Source organism: Callospermophilus lateralis, chromosome 2 (genome assembly GCF_048772815.1).
Source record: "Callospermophilus lateralis isolate mCalLat2 chromosome 2, mCalLat2.hap1, whole genome shotgun sequence".
Lineage (NCBI taxonomy): Eukaryota > Metazoa > Chordata > Mammalia > Rodentia > Sciuridae > Callospermophilus > Callospermophilus lateralis.
Genome location: NC_135306.1, coordinates 77,773,003 through 77,791,829, shown reverse-complemented (window position 1 = coordinate 77,791,829; position 18,827 = coordinate 77,773,003). Strand labels below are relative to the sequence as shown.

The 18,827-nt window shown below is 37.6% G+C and overlaps 1 protein-coding gene across 4 annotated transcripts in view; it reads right to left on the bottom strand.

The window, feature by feature from the left end:
* Positions 1-1,974: 1,974 nt before the first annotated feature.
* LOC143392517 (transducin-like enhancer protein 4) overlaps positions 1,975-18,827 on the bottom strand; it is a 134,988-nt gene continuing 118,135 nt past the window's right edge. For all 4 annotated transcript variants that reach the window (XM_076846076.2, XM_076846077.2, XM_076846078.2 and 1 more), the window contains 9 exons: positions 18,315-18,447; positions 17,781-17,974; positions 17,208-17,284; positions 9,298-9,547; positions 7,971-8,218; positions 6,089-6,236; positions 5,712-5,862; positions 5,270-5,346; positions 1,975-3,692 (listed from right to left, as the gene is read on the bottom strand). In XM_076846076.2, coding sequence (XP_076702191.1) covers positions 3,585-3,692; positions 5,270-5,346; positions 5,712-5,862; positions 6,089-6,236; positions 7,971-8,218; positions 9,298-9,547; positions 17,208-17,284; positions 17,781-17,974; positions 18,315-18,447 — 1,386 coding nt within the window. In that variant the 3' untranslated portion in view covers positions 1,975-3,584. The remainder of the gene's footprint in view (positions 3,693-5,269; positions 5,347-5,711; positions 5,863-6,088; positions 6,237-7,970; positions 8,219-9,297; positions 9,548-17,207; positions 17,285-17,780; positions 17,975-18,314; positions 18,448-18,827) is intronic.

The following is an 18,827-nucleotide window of genomic DNA, read 5'->3' as shown; positions in this document are numbered from 1 at the left end:
CTACTGAGCTATATCCCTAGTCCCTAAGCAATTACTTTTAAATTTCTAATTACAACATCAAGACTTCTGTGCACAAGCCAGGCCTCAGATATAAAAATCTCATCTGATAAAACACTGGCAATGAGAGGCAATAGATGCCCATTTATTTCAGAAAGTTAGCTCCTCTTATGCATTTTCTCAATTTTTTTATTCAGTTCGAAAACCAATTTTTTGGTTACTCTTAAGAGAATTGAGGGGATCAGACTTGAATGATCAGCCACCAAAAACTAATTTTGACTTTTTAAGGAACTTTGCCCTCCTAGAGAATTTAAACACACTGTGCACATTATAATGCTTTTTGTGCCAAAGCAAGTTTTAACTCCAAAGCTTTATCAGCTTAAAAAAATCTTAATAAGACTACACACCCACACTGATGAAGCAATAAAAATGGAAAGAACTGCATGTATATACTCACTATCCTCCCAAACCTAACTCTGTAATACTACGGATAGTTTGGTACTAGTCTGGGGAGGGGGAAACAGTGTCCTCTGTGAGGAAGGGAAATGAAACTTTTGCAGTGTTGGCCATGGTGACGCTGCTGTCCAACTTTGAGGAAGCTACTCTATGAGGGACTGTCACCTTCTCTTCAAAGATATCCAGGATCAAATACTGTTAAGTAGGACATTGTCTGGTCCATTGTGTCACAAGAGTGCCCAAGGCCAACTTGTTGTGCCTTACTTGGGCTAACCTCTATCCCCTCACATAACCTCCTAGTTGCCCACCTTTTCTGGTGTGTACAGATATATTCATCCTCTGACCCGTTTTCTATACTCTCTCTACATCTTTGGAACTATATATAAGCTGTGACAAATCTAAGATTTCATGTATAGGTGACTATGTAACAGAAGTCATTTCAGTGCTCTGTATATAGCAGATATTCCACATTCCTCCTTTCTGCAGTTCAAGAAAAACACTGCTCACCTGCCTAGAGATGCATCTTTGAAGATGACCACTTGCTTCTGTATTTTCTCTTTGTCATTTCTCGCAGGCCTCAAATCACTTATATGTCATTCTGTGATGCAGCGTGTCCCATGGTACTGTGGAATTTCCGAGCCAAATGGTTGAACACTACTGGTCTCCTCTTACACAGCACCTAGAGCTGGTATCCCCTCCAGCTTGCCACCGAGACAACCTCAGGTCTCCCAGCTCCCCAGCAGATCCCAAAAAGTGTCATATTTTTGAGTTCCAGGTTTTTGGAATTTTTAAAGTTCTTCTTTGGCAGAATCATTATAAATCTAACCAGTAGAAGCCCAAGAAGCCTGGTGCTTCCCCAGACTTCAGCAAGCTGTAGGGAAAAAGTTTCCCAAACAAATAGCTGGTAGCAGTTTGTAGGGCTAACTTTGAAAGCAGTGCTGGTCCTACAGAACCTCTGGCAATGAGGAAAATGTCCCATAAATTACTGCAGTCCCTTACAAATGGAAACAGCATCTTATAAGGGAAAAATTCTTTCTGCCCTTATGTCAGCATGCTGTTATTCTCTAATACAAGAGAGGTTTTCAGGTTTTAAGCTACATGTGCCTACTTGACACTTGAAATGTAATTATTGCTATTGGTAAACTGAATTTCAGATTTTTATTTAATTTAAATAAAGTTTAAATCTCCACAATGGTTACTAGAAATGGTAACTAGAAAGAACAGTACAACCCTGAAAGAATAAGGTGTTGAGTGACTGACTTTTTGGCAGTATTTTTATGAATCAAAGAGGTGCTCAAATATTTGGTGATAACCTGTCAATGGTTACTTCTATCTCCTATTCTTTTTAGCTCAAGTGAAAATAAAAACAAAATCAAAACAGTAACAATACAAAACCCACATTGTTTTACCACCAGCCTATCTTGAAAAGAACTAGTAATTTTTAATATATAGGAGTGGTATACTCAAAGATTAAGAAATAAACTAAAGCCAGCAAAACAAAGAATTAGAAAAATAGGCATATTAGAAGTTATTTATGTTTAATGCTTAAAAGTCTGAATGCACAAACAATCTACCATTATAGAAGTACTGGTGGTCAATACAATGCATTAGAACTATGTACAATGCACAGTTTAGTATCAAAATCTTTCTACACTGTAGAGTTTTACGAAACTGTTAATGACATCAAACACTAAGCACTTAAGACACCATTTTTTTTTTCTGCTACCACATTAGGAACGTCAATAGACAGTCCATTTCAACTTGCAGCATCCATCCATTTCTAGTATGAAATTAAGTAATTTTCTACTTATACAATAAAGTTTATCTACACGGTTCTTTTGATTTTGATCCATAGCAGCAAAGGCACTGTACATCAGCAGATCCACAGACTTAAAGGATTTTTTTTAAAGCATTCAAACAAAAATAATAATAAAAAAAGAGTCACATATTATAGTTTAACAGCAACAACAACAACATAAAAGATAACACAATGTTTCTGGCACAATGGCACAGCTTGTGTCCATTTCAGGGACATCCAACTAAGACATGGAAAGAACCGGAGGTAAAGAAAGCAAGTCCTCATCCCAGGAGAGTCCATTCTTTGTTTTTTTCAGAGGGAGGTCTCTGAAAACTCTCCTCTGCTGTCCTTATTTTTGTAAAAGACTTGACTTGCACAGCAGTAGGAGTCCTTCCCTATCTGTGCAGATCCCAAAGAGAACACCACAAGGCAGCCCATAATTTCTCATAACAACAAAACTGCCCAAAGATATACATCTCCCCTTTGCAAAGAAATGTGGCAAAAATATCCAGAATGGATTAAGTTCTCTCTTTGAGGCCCGATTAAATTTGTTCATCTGTTTATAATACAATAAAAAAGGGAATTAAAAACATTACAAATATACTTGTCAACAAGTCAAAAAAAAAAAGAAAAAGGAAAAAGTCTAATTACTTTTATTGAATATAATCTAAAGCTATAGATGTACTGGTTAAAGTTGTCCAAATGAACTCAAATGAATATGACTTGGTCTGTCACGTTCTAATTGTTCAGCCAAATTTCAAAACATCTTTAAAATAAGTAGAAAACAAAAACATAAAACCCAGTAACACAGCAACATATTGCTTCCATGTGTAATTATACATTTCACATCTCTATACAGTCAATAGTCTACATTTAGTGAGATTTTTAATCGATAATTTTTAAACCTTCCTTTCCCCCACTTTACCAAAAGGGGGGGGAGGGGTATCAAATACAATGCACCTTCATCATCAATGCAGGAGCAGACAGCTTTATTTAGTCAGTCATTGTTAGAAAGCCTTCTTTAAACAAAATAAATATATTACAGGTATAATACATAATTAAAGATTCCGTTCACTGTTAAGTATGCTTATTCCATGTTCTTCCAAGTAGATAGCTGAAGATTTGGTATCACAGGTTCTTAATGAGTATTCACAATTCAATAGCGAGAAGGAGGTGGGAGGATTGGGGTTAAGGAAGGGGATTAAACTCCACAACTGCAGTAAGTATCTGAAATTCTTGGTTTTAGATGTGGGAGTGGGTGGGGTGAACAAAAAAGGATGAGAGCGCAAAGTGCTACAAGGAAAAGGAGTCCAATTTGCGTGAAGATTTGTCCTTAATAAATAACTTCATAAACCGTGGCTTTCTTATCCCCAGAGCCAGTGACAATGTATTTGTCATCCACAGAGATGTCACAGCTAAGCACCGATGAGGATTCTTTGGACTAGGAAAAAAACATATAATCAAAAATGTTAAATACTGAAAGAAAAAACCATGAGTACTGACAGGCAGAACTGGAGGACTTGCAGTAGATTCAAAGGCAATGTGTGCTGTGGAGCAAAAAGGAGCCTCAATGGGGACAGGCAGTTACAGCATCCCCGAAAATGGCAGAATTGGATCAGATCCATTCTTTAGAGACATCTCACCAGGTTAGCCTGGAAGCTCTTGCCCTGGGGAAATCAGGGAGGCAGGCAAGTCAGTGGTATGACCCGCTTTGCTGATGAAGCGAGGCCCTATTTCAAATCCTATTCTTCAGTGAAGAGTAGGGCTTTAGTGGTATGGAAGCCCCTCAACCTCTCTCAGATAGCCTGGATCTAGGTGGAGCTGCAGAAGAGCAGACATACCACTTATCACTCAACCTGTCTGAGCCTAGCTTCCTTCAAAGGCAAAGAGGTACAGTTAGTTTACCGGTCCTAAGATCTTAGGGGGATGTTACAAAGTACAAGCAACATGGAAAATGGCAACACTGCATCTTTTGAGATAGAGAATATAAAATTATCTAGTAAAAAGTCCAATGTTTCCAGAGTAAAAATATAATACAAACTTACAATAGTTGAAAAAAATACCACTGTAAGCATTTTGTATACAATGTTCAACTATGCCAAAAGGGTTCAACAGTAACTGAATGGTGCTGACTACAAAACAAACAAACAAACAAACAAAAACCCCACAGGATTTTACCCAGGACTCTTGAAGAATACTTGGAATACTTAAATTTTAAGTTTCACGACAGCAATAATATGCTACTTTTTTGTCCTACTGACTATTTTGCATGATATTTTCATTCAATATATTTTGGATTCGACTGAATTGATCTACTCATTGATGACTATATATCACTAAGTCAAGGAAACGGTAAATGTATTTTAATTCTAAAACGAATACCTTATTAATACCATCCTAAATACAGAATATTTTTTAAAAAAGAGTCTTTATCTTGCCTTCTAAATCCTCACATACCAGAGTAAGAGAGGAGACATACTGTTTGCATGTATTTATTTGTACCACCTCTATAATTTGTTCCATAAACTACAAAATTTGGTCCCACTGAGTCAACAGGAAGAATAAAAATTTATAAAATTAACTGACAATTATTTAACTTTGCTTTAACAATCTTTGACAAAAATCAAAGAACTAATGAGGGTATTAAAGCAAAATGCTCAAGTTTTAAAATAAAAAATTTATGGGAAAACACATGGAAATTACACAAAAGATCTACTAAAATCTCCACTAACAGGTAAAATTAGGGATCAAGGCACGAAGAGCGGGTACACCACGTACAGCCTTGGTCCCCGGTTCAGAGGCAAGGGAGAAGATTCCCAGCTCCAGGGCTTGTGGCCATGATGCTTAACTTCCTTCAGGCAGCTTCCTTCTCTGCACATTGAGAATAATATTAGCTCTAAACTCCCAAAACCCTCATATGTATATATTATTATCTGAGCGTACGTACACAGCATGTGGTTAAACCACTGCTGTGGAGTGAGCACAAAATACGTGGTTGCTACACAAGTTAGGTGTTACCTGGAATATACTGGCCCCATAAGGTGTTCTCCAGGCATTCAGAAGGTTGTCCTTTCCAGTGCTTACAAACCATTTGCCTACAGGAAAAAGTTTTGAAAAGGGAGTGTTGGTGTGAGTTGGTCAGATACCCGAGATTTGTTTTACAGAGCATCAAACTACTCACAGAAACTCATCCCATTGTAACCAACAAGTTTCTTTTAACTTCAAAAATAAAGTCTATCCTCCTGAATTTAAAGATCCATTTATACTTACGATAAGGATAAAGTAGATCAATGCAAAAAATTTACATGGCATCCTACAGAAGGAGGCACAAATAAGGATGTAATACAATTCTGAAGAGGGGCACATTAATGAATCAAAAAACCTGACTTGGAATGAACGAACAGGAATACAAAAGGAAAATTGTGGTTTACAGTCAAATGAACAAAAGGGGCTTGCTTACCACAGTGAGCAAACTTGAGAGACAGCACACAACTCTCATGAAGATGTAGCTGGTATTTGTCCGGCTTGGTAACATGCAAAACTTCAACATTACTGTTTTCCATCCCCACTGCCAGCCACTCTCCAGTTGGGCAGTATCCCAGAGAAAAGATCTAGAATTAAAACAGGTAGACAAGCTTTTTAACCAGGAGGTACTACTATATCTCCTGGTGGTACTACTTAAATTATGAAGGAAATCAAGATAATATGAATTATACAGAAAGAAACTAAAGTAACATGGATGATCCCAAAGTAATCTACAATCAAAAGTTCCACTCCATCTTTCAGCATGTCATGTTTCATAAAACTTCTAAAATGTTACAGGTATACAGTCAGTACCTGTGAGGTGAAGTCATGCTGCTGCAGCTGCCGCCCCTCGCGCAGGTCCCAGGACCTGACTGTATTGTCCAAACCACCCGTCCAGAGCTTGGTGCCATCATTAGATATATCAATACAGCTGGCTCCATCTGTGTGGCCCTGGAATTGTCTGAAAATATCAAGATGGAGGAAAACCCTTTAAAAGTTAATTTTTAATTGAAATCAATTTGGAATTCCCTGGAGATCAATTTCAGTGTAGTTCTTATCAATAGATTTCATTTTGGTTTATTATGTTTTCTAATTATTCAAAGCAATAATGAAACATATACAGCTGGTTCTCTGTACCCATGGGTCCCACATCCATAGTTTTAAATTAAAAATTTAAATTAATAATTTGTCACTAGCATCTTAAAATGGACCCATCCATGGATTGAAAATATTCAGGGAAAAAAACCTGTATCTGTACTGAACCTACAGACATTTTTCTTGGCAATATTCCCAATGTGTAGTGATTATTTACCTTGCTTTGGATTTTATAAGTGATCTAAAGATGATTTAAAATATGTGGAAATATCTGCATAGGTCATACACAAACACTATGTCATTTCACATAAGGGACTTGAACATACATGGATTTTTGAATTCTCTGGGGTTCTTAGAACTAATCCTCCATAAATACAGAGATGGTTTTAGAAAGGGATTTAAATTTTGAGATGATGAATTCATTACACTTTTTATTTTATTTTTAAACACTTAGAAAGTTCTCCAAATTGTTCTTACATGAAAGCATGAATGATAATACACTGATGGAAAAGAGTCTCCCACTGAAATTAAATAAAGAAAACACACCAATCTGTGTGTGAACTTTATCAGAGATAATTCTGAGACTTGTTCTATGAGTATGATATGAAAGAGGCTGTAAGGTTTTATTTCCCTTTCTGTAGAGAGCTGGGAATGGGGAAATAAGTCCCGCCAGTGAGGTTCAATGCATCTGTGGGTATCTGTGCAGAATGAAAAGGCCACACTCAAGGAAGGAACAAGAAAAGACACCCAGAGTGCCCTAGGAATCACTCCTGGCAAAATGTACAACACAGACCATGGGGGAAGGAAGAGTCAGAACCAGTTCTAGCAAGAGTGATAACATTTTGTTTTTGGAATTGTAAACAGAGTTCAGTCCTTCAAAATACGAGATGTACACTAAAGGCCTCTTCTTTTTATATACTCATTTTGCCTTATAACCAGGGCTTATTATAACCTTCTCATATTATTTAACTGATCATACATACTCTTGTTGGCTGATAGGTGCTGATAGCTAGAGATCATTTCAGAGATTTACCTACCAATATTGACCCTACACAATCTCATCTCATTACTAAGTAAAAATTGGCATACAGTCTATCCATCTATACAGGTAAGGTAGACCATGTCAGAGTGAGCAGCACCCAAAACAGTGCTTGGACCCATGATAAATGCTAATATTTTTTGGTGAAAGATTAAATGCATCAATACTTAAGATAGTACCACTGAGTCTTCTCAATGAGGAACTATTAACAATAGAGGTTCATTAGCAAGTACAGATGGTAAATTAGAGATGTCCAATGAGCTCATGAGGTGTTGGGAACCTATGTACATTATTGTCAAAGTGATCTCATTTGGAAAAATTTAAATTGGTGATGCTCAGTTTAATGGCAAGAAAACAACTTCACATTTAATAATTTAAGCAATATGGAAAACATGATTTTAAATCAATCATTTGTTACTAGCATCTTAAAATGGACCCATTCTTAATAATTTTTGGTAAAATAAATATATTCCATTTATTTAGACACACACACAATGCTGGAACAGAATGTGGTAAAATTAGCTCCTACCCATAACCTAGAAACAAATCCTGTTGACTTACCTCACCAAAGTCTGGTTGTGTAGGTCCCACACAGCAATGTTGCCATCACTGCAGCATGAGAAGCAGACCTTGGAGTCAGGGCTGATGGCCAGGGCATAGCATGCTGGGGCTGAGGATGTCAACTCTGCTTTGATACGTGGGGTTGGAGCTGCCAGGTCCCAAATGGACAAAGTACTGGCTTCCCCTCCAACAATTAGGGTGCGACCATCAGGGAGCAATCTGCAGGAACGGATGTAGTTATCCCTGTTCTGTAGAAACAAAAACCATCAAGAGATTACTCAAGAGGAAAGGAAAACAGCATTAACATGAGAGCAGAAATCCATAAAAGTATTGTGTTCTCTCCTGGTTTAATGAGCCATTTATACTTATGACAATGATAAAGGAGATTAATGCTAGAAAATTACATGAAATTATGGAAGTACTTAAACTTGATCTACAAAATTTAATACTGAGATATTTAATCTTAATTAGCATCAAAATGCAAAGATCTAGACCCACTCCCACCACCAACACCAAATTAACCAACTGCTTGTATCATTTGCAGAGATACACATGCACACTATTGCAGAAGCTCTTGTAGTCCTAAAACATCTAAACCTGGAATGTTGGCATACTGTCCACTGCTGCTGTCATGCTACTACAGCCAAGATGTTAGGGGTCAAAGACTTGAGGACATCTGTTCCCTCTGCCTGGCCCTGCATTATATAACTAAAGAGAAACATGGGTTTGATAAAGCAGAATCAACTGAAGACAAGATTCAATCAAGGAGTGTTAAGTGACAGAAACAAAAACAAAAACTTTCTCCTAGTTCATGAAGTTATGGGAATCTAAGATCATTTAATTATGTTTAATTGACGTAGCCTTCTGCTTTATCAAAAAAAGGCATAAGATTTTGTTGGCATAAGGGAAGAAAACCAGGCTGAAACTTCCTATGCAACTGAAGGACAAATACCAAGATAACAGCTAATGGGGGTTATAGTATTTGCCACATGACATATAAGTTACTTTTTGCACTTGAATATTTGTAGTAACACTTTCAGAGAAACCATGTGTGAAATCCTGATTTTCTTAAACCCCTTTAACCGACAGGAAAACAAGTGGTTTGCCTTTTCCACTGGGAGGCAGGATTAATGAGAACTGTAATGTGCATGTATCATGCATCAAGAACTAGATCATTCTGCCTCAGGAACTGAAAGAGGACAGGTCTTTAAGATCAACTACCCACCTGGGATCAGTATTTTATGGTTGGATCATATACAGCTCTCCCACTAAGCCCTTACTGTGTTCTGAGTGAAGGTCTAAGTCTGGTTTATCCATGTTCACTCACCAGACAGTCAAGCTGAGAGACAGGACTCTTGTTGCCAGGGTGGCTGATGTCCCAGACCTTGACACAGCCCTTGCCACCCGTATACACATGCCTCGTGGGGTTGCTGATGGTTACTGCACACACCACCTCCCCATGGTTGAGGGTGTTGATCTGGCGAGCATGTCGGGGGATTCCAGGTCCAATAAGGGCATCGGGAGGAAAGGGCACAGGCTGCATCTGACCGTCTGCACTGACATGGAAGGAGTAAGCTCTAGGGCAGTGAAAAGGAAAAAGATAGGAAAGAGAATGTAAAAAATGTTATTTAACTATTCAGTGTAGCGAGAAAGAAAACATCGTCAATGCCACTTGATATGTGTGAATAAGTCAAATTCACCTACTACAGTGAAAATGACAAAAGTTTCAAAGTTATAGAGCATTAGATCCATGACATCTCAGGCTGTTTACTAGCTGCTATGTGACATCAATTATTATTATTTGCCTCTCTGAACCTTAGCTCTACTTTCTAAATGGAAGAGAATGCACCTATATCTCACAGAGAACTAAACAAGAGAATCAATATCAAATATAGTAACTACTCTTTCAGGGGCACTGTAAAACTTGCATTGCCTTTGGGGGGAGGGGCTTGATAACAGATTTTTGTGTATAGCTTTCTAATCAAGTGACTCACTAATAGAAATCAAACTAAAATTATGAACCTCTAAGGAGTTAAGAGTGTCTAGCACAGATGTTAAAATTTCAGATGTGCAAACATTTTTTGAAAAATAAAGTCCCATCTTAACACCTTGGTCAGACTTGACAATCACAAATCCTAGTCAATCCAAAAAAGCATCCTGTGTAGCCCCAAAGGCATACATGTGAGTATCTGGAATCTCCATATTCAGTTCATACCCAGTGAAAACACTTTGATTATGAAAGCATTCGGTCTAATAATGCAATTAATTGAAGTTAAAGCATCTCCTTCAACAAACTCACCTCTATTTTTAGGGCACTGAACTCAGGAAGGGGACATGTCAGGCTGCAGGCATGCAGGTTGGACTTCTGAAGGCAGGAGATGCCAGCAACAGGCTCCCTGGGGGTTATCATGGGCCATCGCCCATTTTGGAAATTACGTCATTATATTTTGGCATGGAGTTTAGGAATGTTGTTTATGGGAAGAAGTTTTACAAAAGATAAACCAAGTGAAGGGCTTTTTTTGGGTACACAAAGGATAGAAGCTTGAATTAAAATCACTGGGAGGTTTAGGATGAAAGTAAGTTTATTAATTACCTCATACATGCCAGGTACTATCAGGTACTGGGGATTCAGATCAACAAAACTGACAAAGTCCTTATTCTTACACTAACTTACATCCTAGAGGGGAAAACAGGTACTGTAAAAGCATATTAAATAAGTTATATTAGGTAGCAGTAAATGTCATTAAACATGCATAGAGAATTTCAGATAAAAGAGATTAAAGGTGCAGAGTGGTCAAAGGCACCTTTTTGTGAGGAGGTGGCATGGCACATGAGCTAAGGCCTGAAGGAAGGACACAGGCATTGCACATATTTAGGGGAAAATGTGCAGACAGAAGGAACAAATGTAAAGGTCCTGGGGTAGAACTAAGAAAGTAGGCCAGAATGCATTCAGCAGAGAGTGACAGAAATTGAAAAGAAGGGAAGCAGACATGTTAATATAAGGACCTTGTTAGCTGTTATGAAAAATCTGATGAATCTGAGCCAAATGGGAAGCCACTAGAGATTTGAGTAATGGACTCACAAAGGAGACTGTTTTGAATGTTATAACAATGTTAACACAAAGTTAACACTTTAAATGACCATTCTGGTTGCTGGGTGAAGAATGTCTTATAGGTGGTAGGATTAAAGAAGCATGTCACTAGTCAGGGCCTACTACACAGGAGAAGTCATTGTCTAGGGCGTGGGAGATAGAAAGTTGGGAATCAAATTTGAACTTCAAAGGTTCTGGCTGGGTAGAGGCAGAGAAGGTTATTCTGGATGAGACGTTTAGATTCTGGCAGTAACAGAGTCCACTTAGGTCAGCCATTCATGAGAGATGAGTTGGTCTGATATAAGAAGTTACTGGGGAACAGTCCCTGAGGACACCAGAGTCACCAAAACAACAGCAGGCTCTGAGCAGAAGACTCTAAGCCATGTGTCAAGTCTTAGTAAATTGGTAAAACCCAACAGGGTGAAAGACAGGGAAGAGTCAAATGGCACCTGTCTGAAGAAAGCAGAATTTTCACAAAGGGTAGATTAGTACCATTTTGAGTGAGTCTGGGGAAGTGGGCATAGGAGAACCACAGCCTTTATTCCCATTATCACTGGTCCTACAGAATGTGGGATATGAAAAAAATGAAAGGTCATTCCCGGCTTAAAAGACTCAGGAGAAGGGGTAGGAGAGAGCCAGGTTTCAGTTCAGACAAGGAAGGGAAAGCAGTGATGCTTGCAGAGAAAGGCCGAGATTCGAAGGGATGCTGACCCAGAAAAAGGCTAATTGATTTAGCAATTAAGAGGTCATGAAGACTAAATCTTAAAGGAAAGAAAAGGAAGGTTACTTCAAGTTCAGATGGCGTTATAATTCTTAATGATAATTTGTCTGAGAAGATATCCCCTTATCCCCTCTAGAATCTCTAAAGAGCCTGAGAATTTAAATAGTTAAGAAATGAGACACACACTTTCCTTCAAGGTCTTCATTAGGATATTCTTCAACTTAACTACTCTGGGAGCACCTACTATACTGTCCTGGCACATTATTCTTAGAGAAGCTAAATGAACTTCAAGAGCCAGTTGCATGAAGGATATAATACAGCTCTTTGTTATCAGTATACATATCATATTCAGAACTAGAAAAAACATATTATCAAAGCTCTTTAATGTATAATTAGCAAAAAGTATTGCACTATGCAAGGGAAGTCAACACTTCTAGGAATCAAAGAAATTCCGGCTCAGAGGATTATTTTTCTCTCTATAAAATTAAATGCCTCCAAAATGTAGTTAAGTACTTCTTACCCATGTACTATGATACAAACACCATGCTAAGGATAGCAAATTAGGCAAGGAACCTGGCCCTGCCAACAAATGCCTTATAATCTAGGAATAATGAGAAAAGTACAAAACTGGCTACAACACCTGGAGATGGGTTTTAAAGGCTGGAAGGATTTCACCAAGGAGGGAGGAAGATGGTGGTAGGAATAGCAGAAGACAAGCACTCCAAAAGGATGAGGTTAAACGACCAGAGAAATCCCTGGATTGGGTATAATCTAGGAATTCATTTATTTTATTCATTTCTAAAATCATTCAACAATGATAAGTGTGTTTGGAGGAGTTGGCCAAAGCACAGTCTGACAAAATATAGTAGATATTTATTTTACCATGTTACAAGGGGAGAGCTGAATTTCTGGCCTAAGAACTTCATAGATATGATTCATTAAAGGATTTTTTGAAGAAAAAGAAACAGAACATTGCTAGGACAAAGCCATTCAAAGAATAAACTTTGTAGTAAGGAACAGAATGGTGCTAGTTTGGGTCTTGAATGCCCTCCCCCAAGTTTAGATGTTGAAGGTTGGTTCAGCCTATGGAGTTACTGGGAAGTGGTAGAACGTTTCAGGAGGAAGAGCCAGGTAGGAGGAAGTTAGGTCATTGGGGGAATGCCTTTGAGGAGATATTGGGATTCTGGCTCCTTCCTATCTCTCTTTGCCTCCTGCTGCCATGAAGTGAGCAGCTTCCTTTATCATGTGTTCCCACCATCACATCCTACGCCTCAGTACAGGTTCAAAAACAATGGAACCAACTGATGATGGACTAAAACCTTGGGAACTTTGAGCTAAAACAATTCTTTCCTTCTTATCAATCTATTATCTCAGTATTGTGTCACAGTGATGAAAAGCTGATTAAGAATAAGAAATAAGAAATAATGGTTCTGATAATCTAAGCGAGAATACTAGGGGACCTGAAATAGTCCAAGTGCAAGGATGAAAGTTGGAAGTAAGAGTGGATGTTACATCCTGTAGGAGTTAACTAACATGATTTGAAGAGAGCCAATAACTGAGTTTCTGTGAATTAGGAAATCAGAAACATTAGTTATGGGGAAAAGCTGAGGGTGAATTGGGAAAGAGGCCTAATATGCTATAGTACTTGGTGAATATAATGAACTTGAGGTGTAAGGATGTCTAGCTGAGAAGTCCAACAAATAACCAGAAACAAAGCTGAAGGGAGAGGGGTTTAAGGAATCAGACTAATAGTGGCCCACATTTTCCCACAAGCACATAGCATTCATCTATACATGTGAACACACAGCAGGTGAATTACAAGAATAAAGAGTAATTTATCCAACAGATACGGTGAAGGAAGCAGAAGACAGCTTAGAAAAGTTTAGACATTCCGACAGAACTATATTTCAAACTATATAGGCACTTGCAATTATCTCTTTTTAAAACTTGTGCACTGAGGTTGTTTTATTTAAATCATCATCTTTCTATGAAGACCAAGCATATTTAAAGAAGGTTCTTGGCCTTCCTACTTCCACCTCATTAATGAGGACAAGTTGTTATGTTGCCTTAATTTCTCTCAGACTTTGAAATATCTTCAAGTTTTCAACACCTCATAGGATGGGACTAGACTTTGAATTCGCAATTAAAAGCATAACTGTTGTACTTTATATAGTATAATATAAAATTTGGTTCTAGAGAACCAAATTAGATCACCCGTATGTCAACCAGAAAATCACAGCTATTGGAGGTTTTATTATTTAACCTGTTTCTTTTGAAAATCTTTATAAAAACAAACAAATGCAACAACAAAAATATTTCTGAATCATGAGCAGCCCGAAACCCATAAACCTTTTGCTACATTTATATGCCATATCCCATAATACAATTAGTACTGTCTAAGTCTCATTTAGGAAGCAGATAAAGAAGAAAGTCCACTTTTGTTCTACAGAGATTAAACTGTGCAATCATGCCAATCACCTGAATAAAAAAGAGGATCTAATGTAATTATCAAATAAATTCTACTTTATTCATTACTTGGGACATGCATGCATTATAAGTTTTGATAATATCTACTAATTCATTTTGTAAAAATTATTTAGACAGAGATGCACAACTGTTTTAAGTCTTTGTGGAGAAAGGCAGTTACCTTCTGAGTATATGTGGTGACGAGGCTTTTGGGTGATTTAGTATGTTATGTTCTAATACTTTATAAGGGTTTCTGTTGAAAATATGCACAAAACAAGTTTCATAATTCTAATTCTGTATCTTATGATCTAGAGAGTCACATAAATGTTATATTCTTTTATGCCAAATAATCTATAATGAAACTGCATTATCTCTACATGTATAATTGAACGTGGATTTCTGTTTTGATGCTGTTACATAAAGACATACCAGTAATAGAACATATGGAATTCAATTTATTCAATCCAATCTTCCTCATCATTTCTGCCCCCTACAAAACACTGTATCTTCTTTTGCACAAGTACTTGAAAAACTAATAATACTCTGGGGCAAACTTGATAATATACAGAACAGGAAATGATACTGAAGGTGACTAAATAGCCACCACATTATCAAGAACGGTGTTGAACATGTACATATTATCAGAATGCTCAGTCTCATTCCTTCCTGTTGAAGAGGTATCATCTCTGGTACACAGGAACTGAATGGAGCTGACAAAGTTAAGGAACTGTGGGTAAAGTCATCCTTCCTACTCAACATTTAAACTTGGGTCTGTTACTTTCCTGAAACCTGATTCTGTCAACCACACCAACTAAGCTACATATATTAAATGCTTTTGGTTTTCCTGGTGAAGAGTTGTTCGCCAAATGCATTAGGTGAAACTCCATCACTTGCAGGAACAAAAATTCTCAACTTTCTTCTAATCCATCAACTTACCCAAAAAAGTGTTAAAATTTTTATAATACAAGAGTCAAAACTGGAGGGAGAAAGGGAACCAGCACAAGGCTCAGAAGTACCATGAAAGTTATAGTGGTTTTCACTAGTCCAACTCCCAAACCAAGTCTATCACTATTTCTTTAAATACAGACAAAACAATTACAGACCTGTGCCTCAAGGCAGCAGCCAACAAGGCAAGAAGCCTCACTTCACTGCTCTAGTGGTCATATACTTATTTAGCTCTGGGTGCAACCTCTAATTACCTTTACCATTTAATGGTAAATATGCAGCACCAGAAAAAAGGGAAGGCAACTCTTCCCTAAAGGCCCACCTCCATTTATCTTACCAGTTCACATGGAACTTGTAGGTATTTCAGTTGTTATTTGATTAATCCTATGACCTTGTTATTTAGTCGCCGTGTGAAATAAATCAAACTTTCACCTTCAAATATATCAAGAGTTCTTGGTCAACAAGAATTGTCAGCCAGTCAACAACTATTTGCAGAACACACACAGGTACACAGAATTTTATGGTAATTGATATTTTACCTTCAACTCTCAAGGAACTCCATCTAATTTGCCTTGTTTCCCTTATTAATACATCAAATATTTACTGAGCAACTTGGATATGGAACCAGCACTGCATTTGATGCAATGGGGAAGTTTAGGGTAGAGTTTGTAGTGAAGTTTATTACAGGAAGAGCCAAGATGCTTATTGATCAGATGAAAAGAGAGAATGGTCAAAGTCAGACATGTTCAACACTGAGAGGGCAGACCACACTGGGGAAAAAAGAGGATACCCAGGAAATACCAGGTGACAACCAAGTGTCCAAGTACGTAGCAGTAAAGAAACAAGCAAAGAGAGGCTAGAGAAAAAAGGAATCAGTACATATTCATTCATTCTTTGAATAAATTTATATCGTGATCATCAACTATGAACTAGGTACCATGTAAGGTACTGGAATTCTATAACTGAACATAAAAAGTTTTGTTACCACGTAACTTAAATATTTAAGCAGGGAGAAGTATATAAAGGTTATAAATAAGCATAAAGAGAGTAGAACAATAGGGAGGAAGGGTAAAAGAGATATTTTCAGACAGAATGCTGAAAAGATTGCATCTAAGAGACCAGAAGTGAGACAGTCAGCAGCATAAAAATGTGCTGCCAAAAGACTAATAGAGTAAATGTCCTGAGGTAGGCAAGCCACTAGGGAAGCTGCTACTGAGGTCTAGTATGGACAGCAACAGAGATTGAGGAGGTGCCATGTATGTGGCACGTATCGACAGAGAGGATGCCAAAGAAAGAACTGATGAAGATAAACATATATACATTATTAACAAGGCAATGAGGGTCTTCAGGAGATGCTTCCCAAAACAGAGTAGTAGTAAAGCCAGCTGGGATTTTAAAGGCAGAGCCAGCACTACTGTATAGTGAAATCTTCATATCCAGGAATATAAAGCCAATCAGCAGAGAGAACTGTGCTTGGATAGTTTAAAAAAAAAAAAAAAGTGAAATAAAGACTGAAATGAGATATTGTGAGATTACAATGTTCAAGTGGAATGTTCAATGTTCCATCGAACAACCAGTGGGTTGTGTTTGGTCTTTTATAACTCAAAGGCCTAGTTACAACAGAAACAACCAACTGAGCAAGCCACTTTTTCCAGAAACAGAACTGAGCATTCAGACCGCCCTTATTTTGTTTCAGCCTTTGAAATTTGGTATGTCTTTTTCCTACATGTTCAAATTTTGAGCATCCAGATTTACAGATAATAACAAGGCTTCCTGAACAAAGAACTGCCTTAAAATCACCAATAGACATGGAGAAGACCTGACTACTCGAGCTGCCTCTGCAATTTGTGTTTCCATATATAAGCCTGATATTTTAAATGGAAAGTACAAGACCCCACTTTATCCCATCTTTTCTTGTTCTAAGAGAAAATAAAAAATACTTTGCAAGGAAGAAAATATGCAAAGTCCAATGTTGTCCAACAAGGGCCAACAAGGGGCTGGGCTTGGTACTCACGGTTTTCCTCCTGGAATGCCTGTCAGATTTGGAGGGATTGCTGGCACACGCATGTGATGGTGTGGATCAAACCCCACCTAGAATATTTCCCAGGGAAAATGAAAAAAGTGAACATAGTTAATATTAACTATTAACTATAATTTTATCCTACTCAATATCTTTTGTAAAACATACAGAAATAGATCCTTTGAAAATAGAAGATTTTAGACACACAGAAATATTTATTGATGAAGTGACAGGATGCTTATGATATTATAGTCACAAACTTGGGGTGAAAAAAAACTATACTAATGATTACTAAAGTCCATGACAAAAACAAGAGGTTAATTACATTCACTACACTATGTCTAATTTATAGGTTAAATATCTCCAAAATACTAATTTAAAAAAAGAAAAGAAGAATCACTTTCCAAAAGAAAACAGATCTTAAGATATAATCACATGTAGCTTAATTTACAAATACATCAGACCTCTCTGTAATACCTCACATTATACAAACTACACTCACATACAAATATGGATGACAATCCTCTGAGCTCTGAAACACTGTTTTGTAACAGCCTGCAAACGTACCACTGGAGATCTTCCATAGGCGGCGGCAGCAGCAGCGGCAGCAGCGGCTGCACTCATTTGCGGGGAGATGTTGTGCAGTCCAGCATAGGCAGCTCCAGGGCTGGTCAGTTCTCCATTCATTCCAGCATGGGGCACAATTCCAAATGGGGTTGGATATGGACAAGGTACAGCCATTGGTGTTCTTAGGCTGGATGCTGCAGACCAACATGTAAGGAGAAAATAGATTAATGAAGAATATGAGATAATATTGAAAACATTCTTACTAACATGCTTAAAAAATTACAATCCACAGTTCAAATGAACTAATTTTAATATTCCCCAAGCCTTCACAGGGGTCCATTTAACCATATTGCATTGATTACCTACTATGCACCAGATATGGTTAATGGCTTGGCATAGGTTAAATAACTTTGTCTAACAGCCATTCAATACTGGCTATTAGTACTTTTAATGTATTACACTATGTAAGTTGCTTTAGATTCTTTAAAAGCAGAAACATAAATATAACATAGGAAAACATATTTTTTTACTCACCCAAAGGATCCACTCCTGGTGGTTTTCCAGGTACAGGCCTTAATCCAGGAGTAGAGTTACTGCCTGGAGTGGGTGCATCAGTTCGGGGAGTAGGGGTATTGGATTTTGAAACAGGAGTAGTAGATTTTTCATTCTATCAAGAGATGTAATGAAATAAACCAGCCATGAGAACATGGTTTTAAATAATGATATTAAGATTAAAAATAGTAAAGGGAAAACAATAAAGAAAGGAAGAATAAAACTAAAAGTGGTTCTTTAGCTTGGATTTTTTTCTTGCATTAATTAAAAAGATCTAGCAAAAAAATCAGACCCACGTTCAGGAACACATGAACTGAAGGGGACCTAGAGAGAAGATCCTTTCTAGTAGACAAAGGCTTAAAGAAAGGTGATAGATAAGATAAATCATGATGTCCTAGCGGATGGGCAACTTGCTGGTGTGTTTTTGGTTCAAGACTGGTTAGACTTCTTAGTGAATTATTCTTGCCACCAGAGGTTTCTTGTGTTTAACAGGTC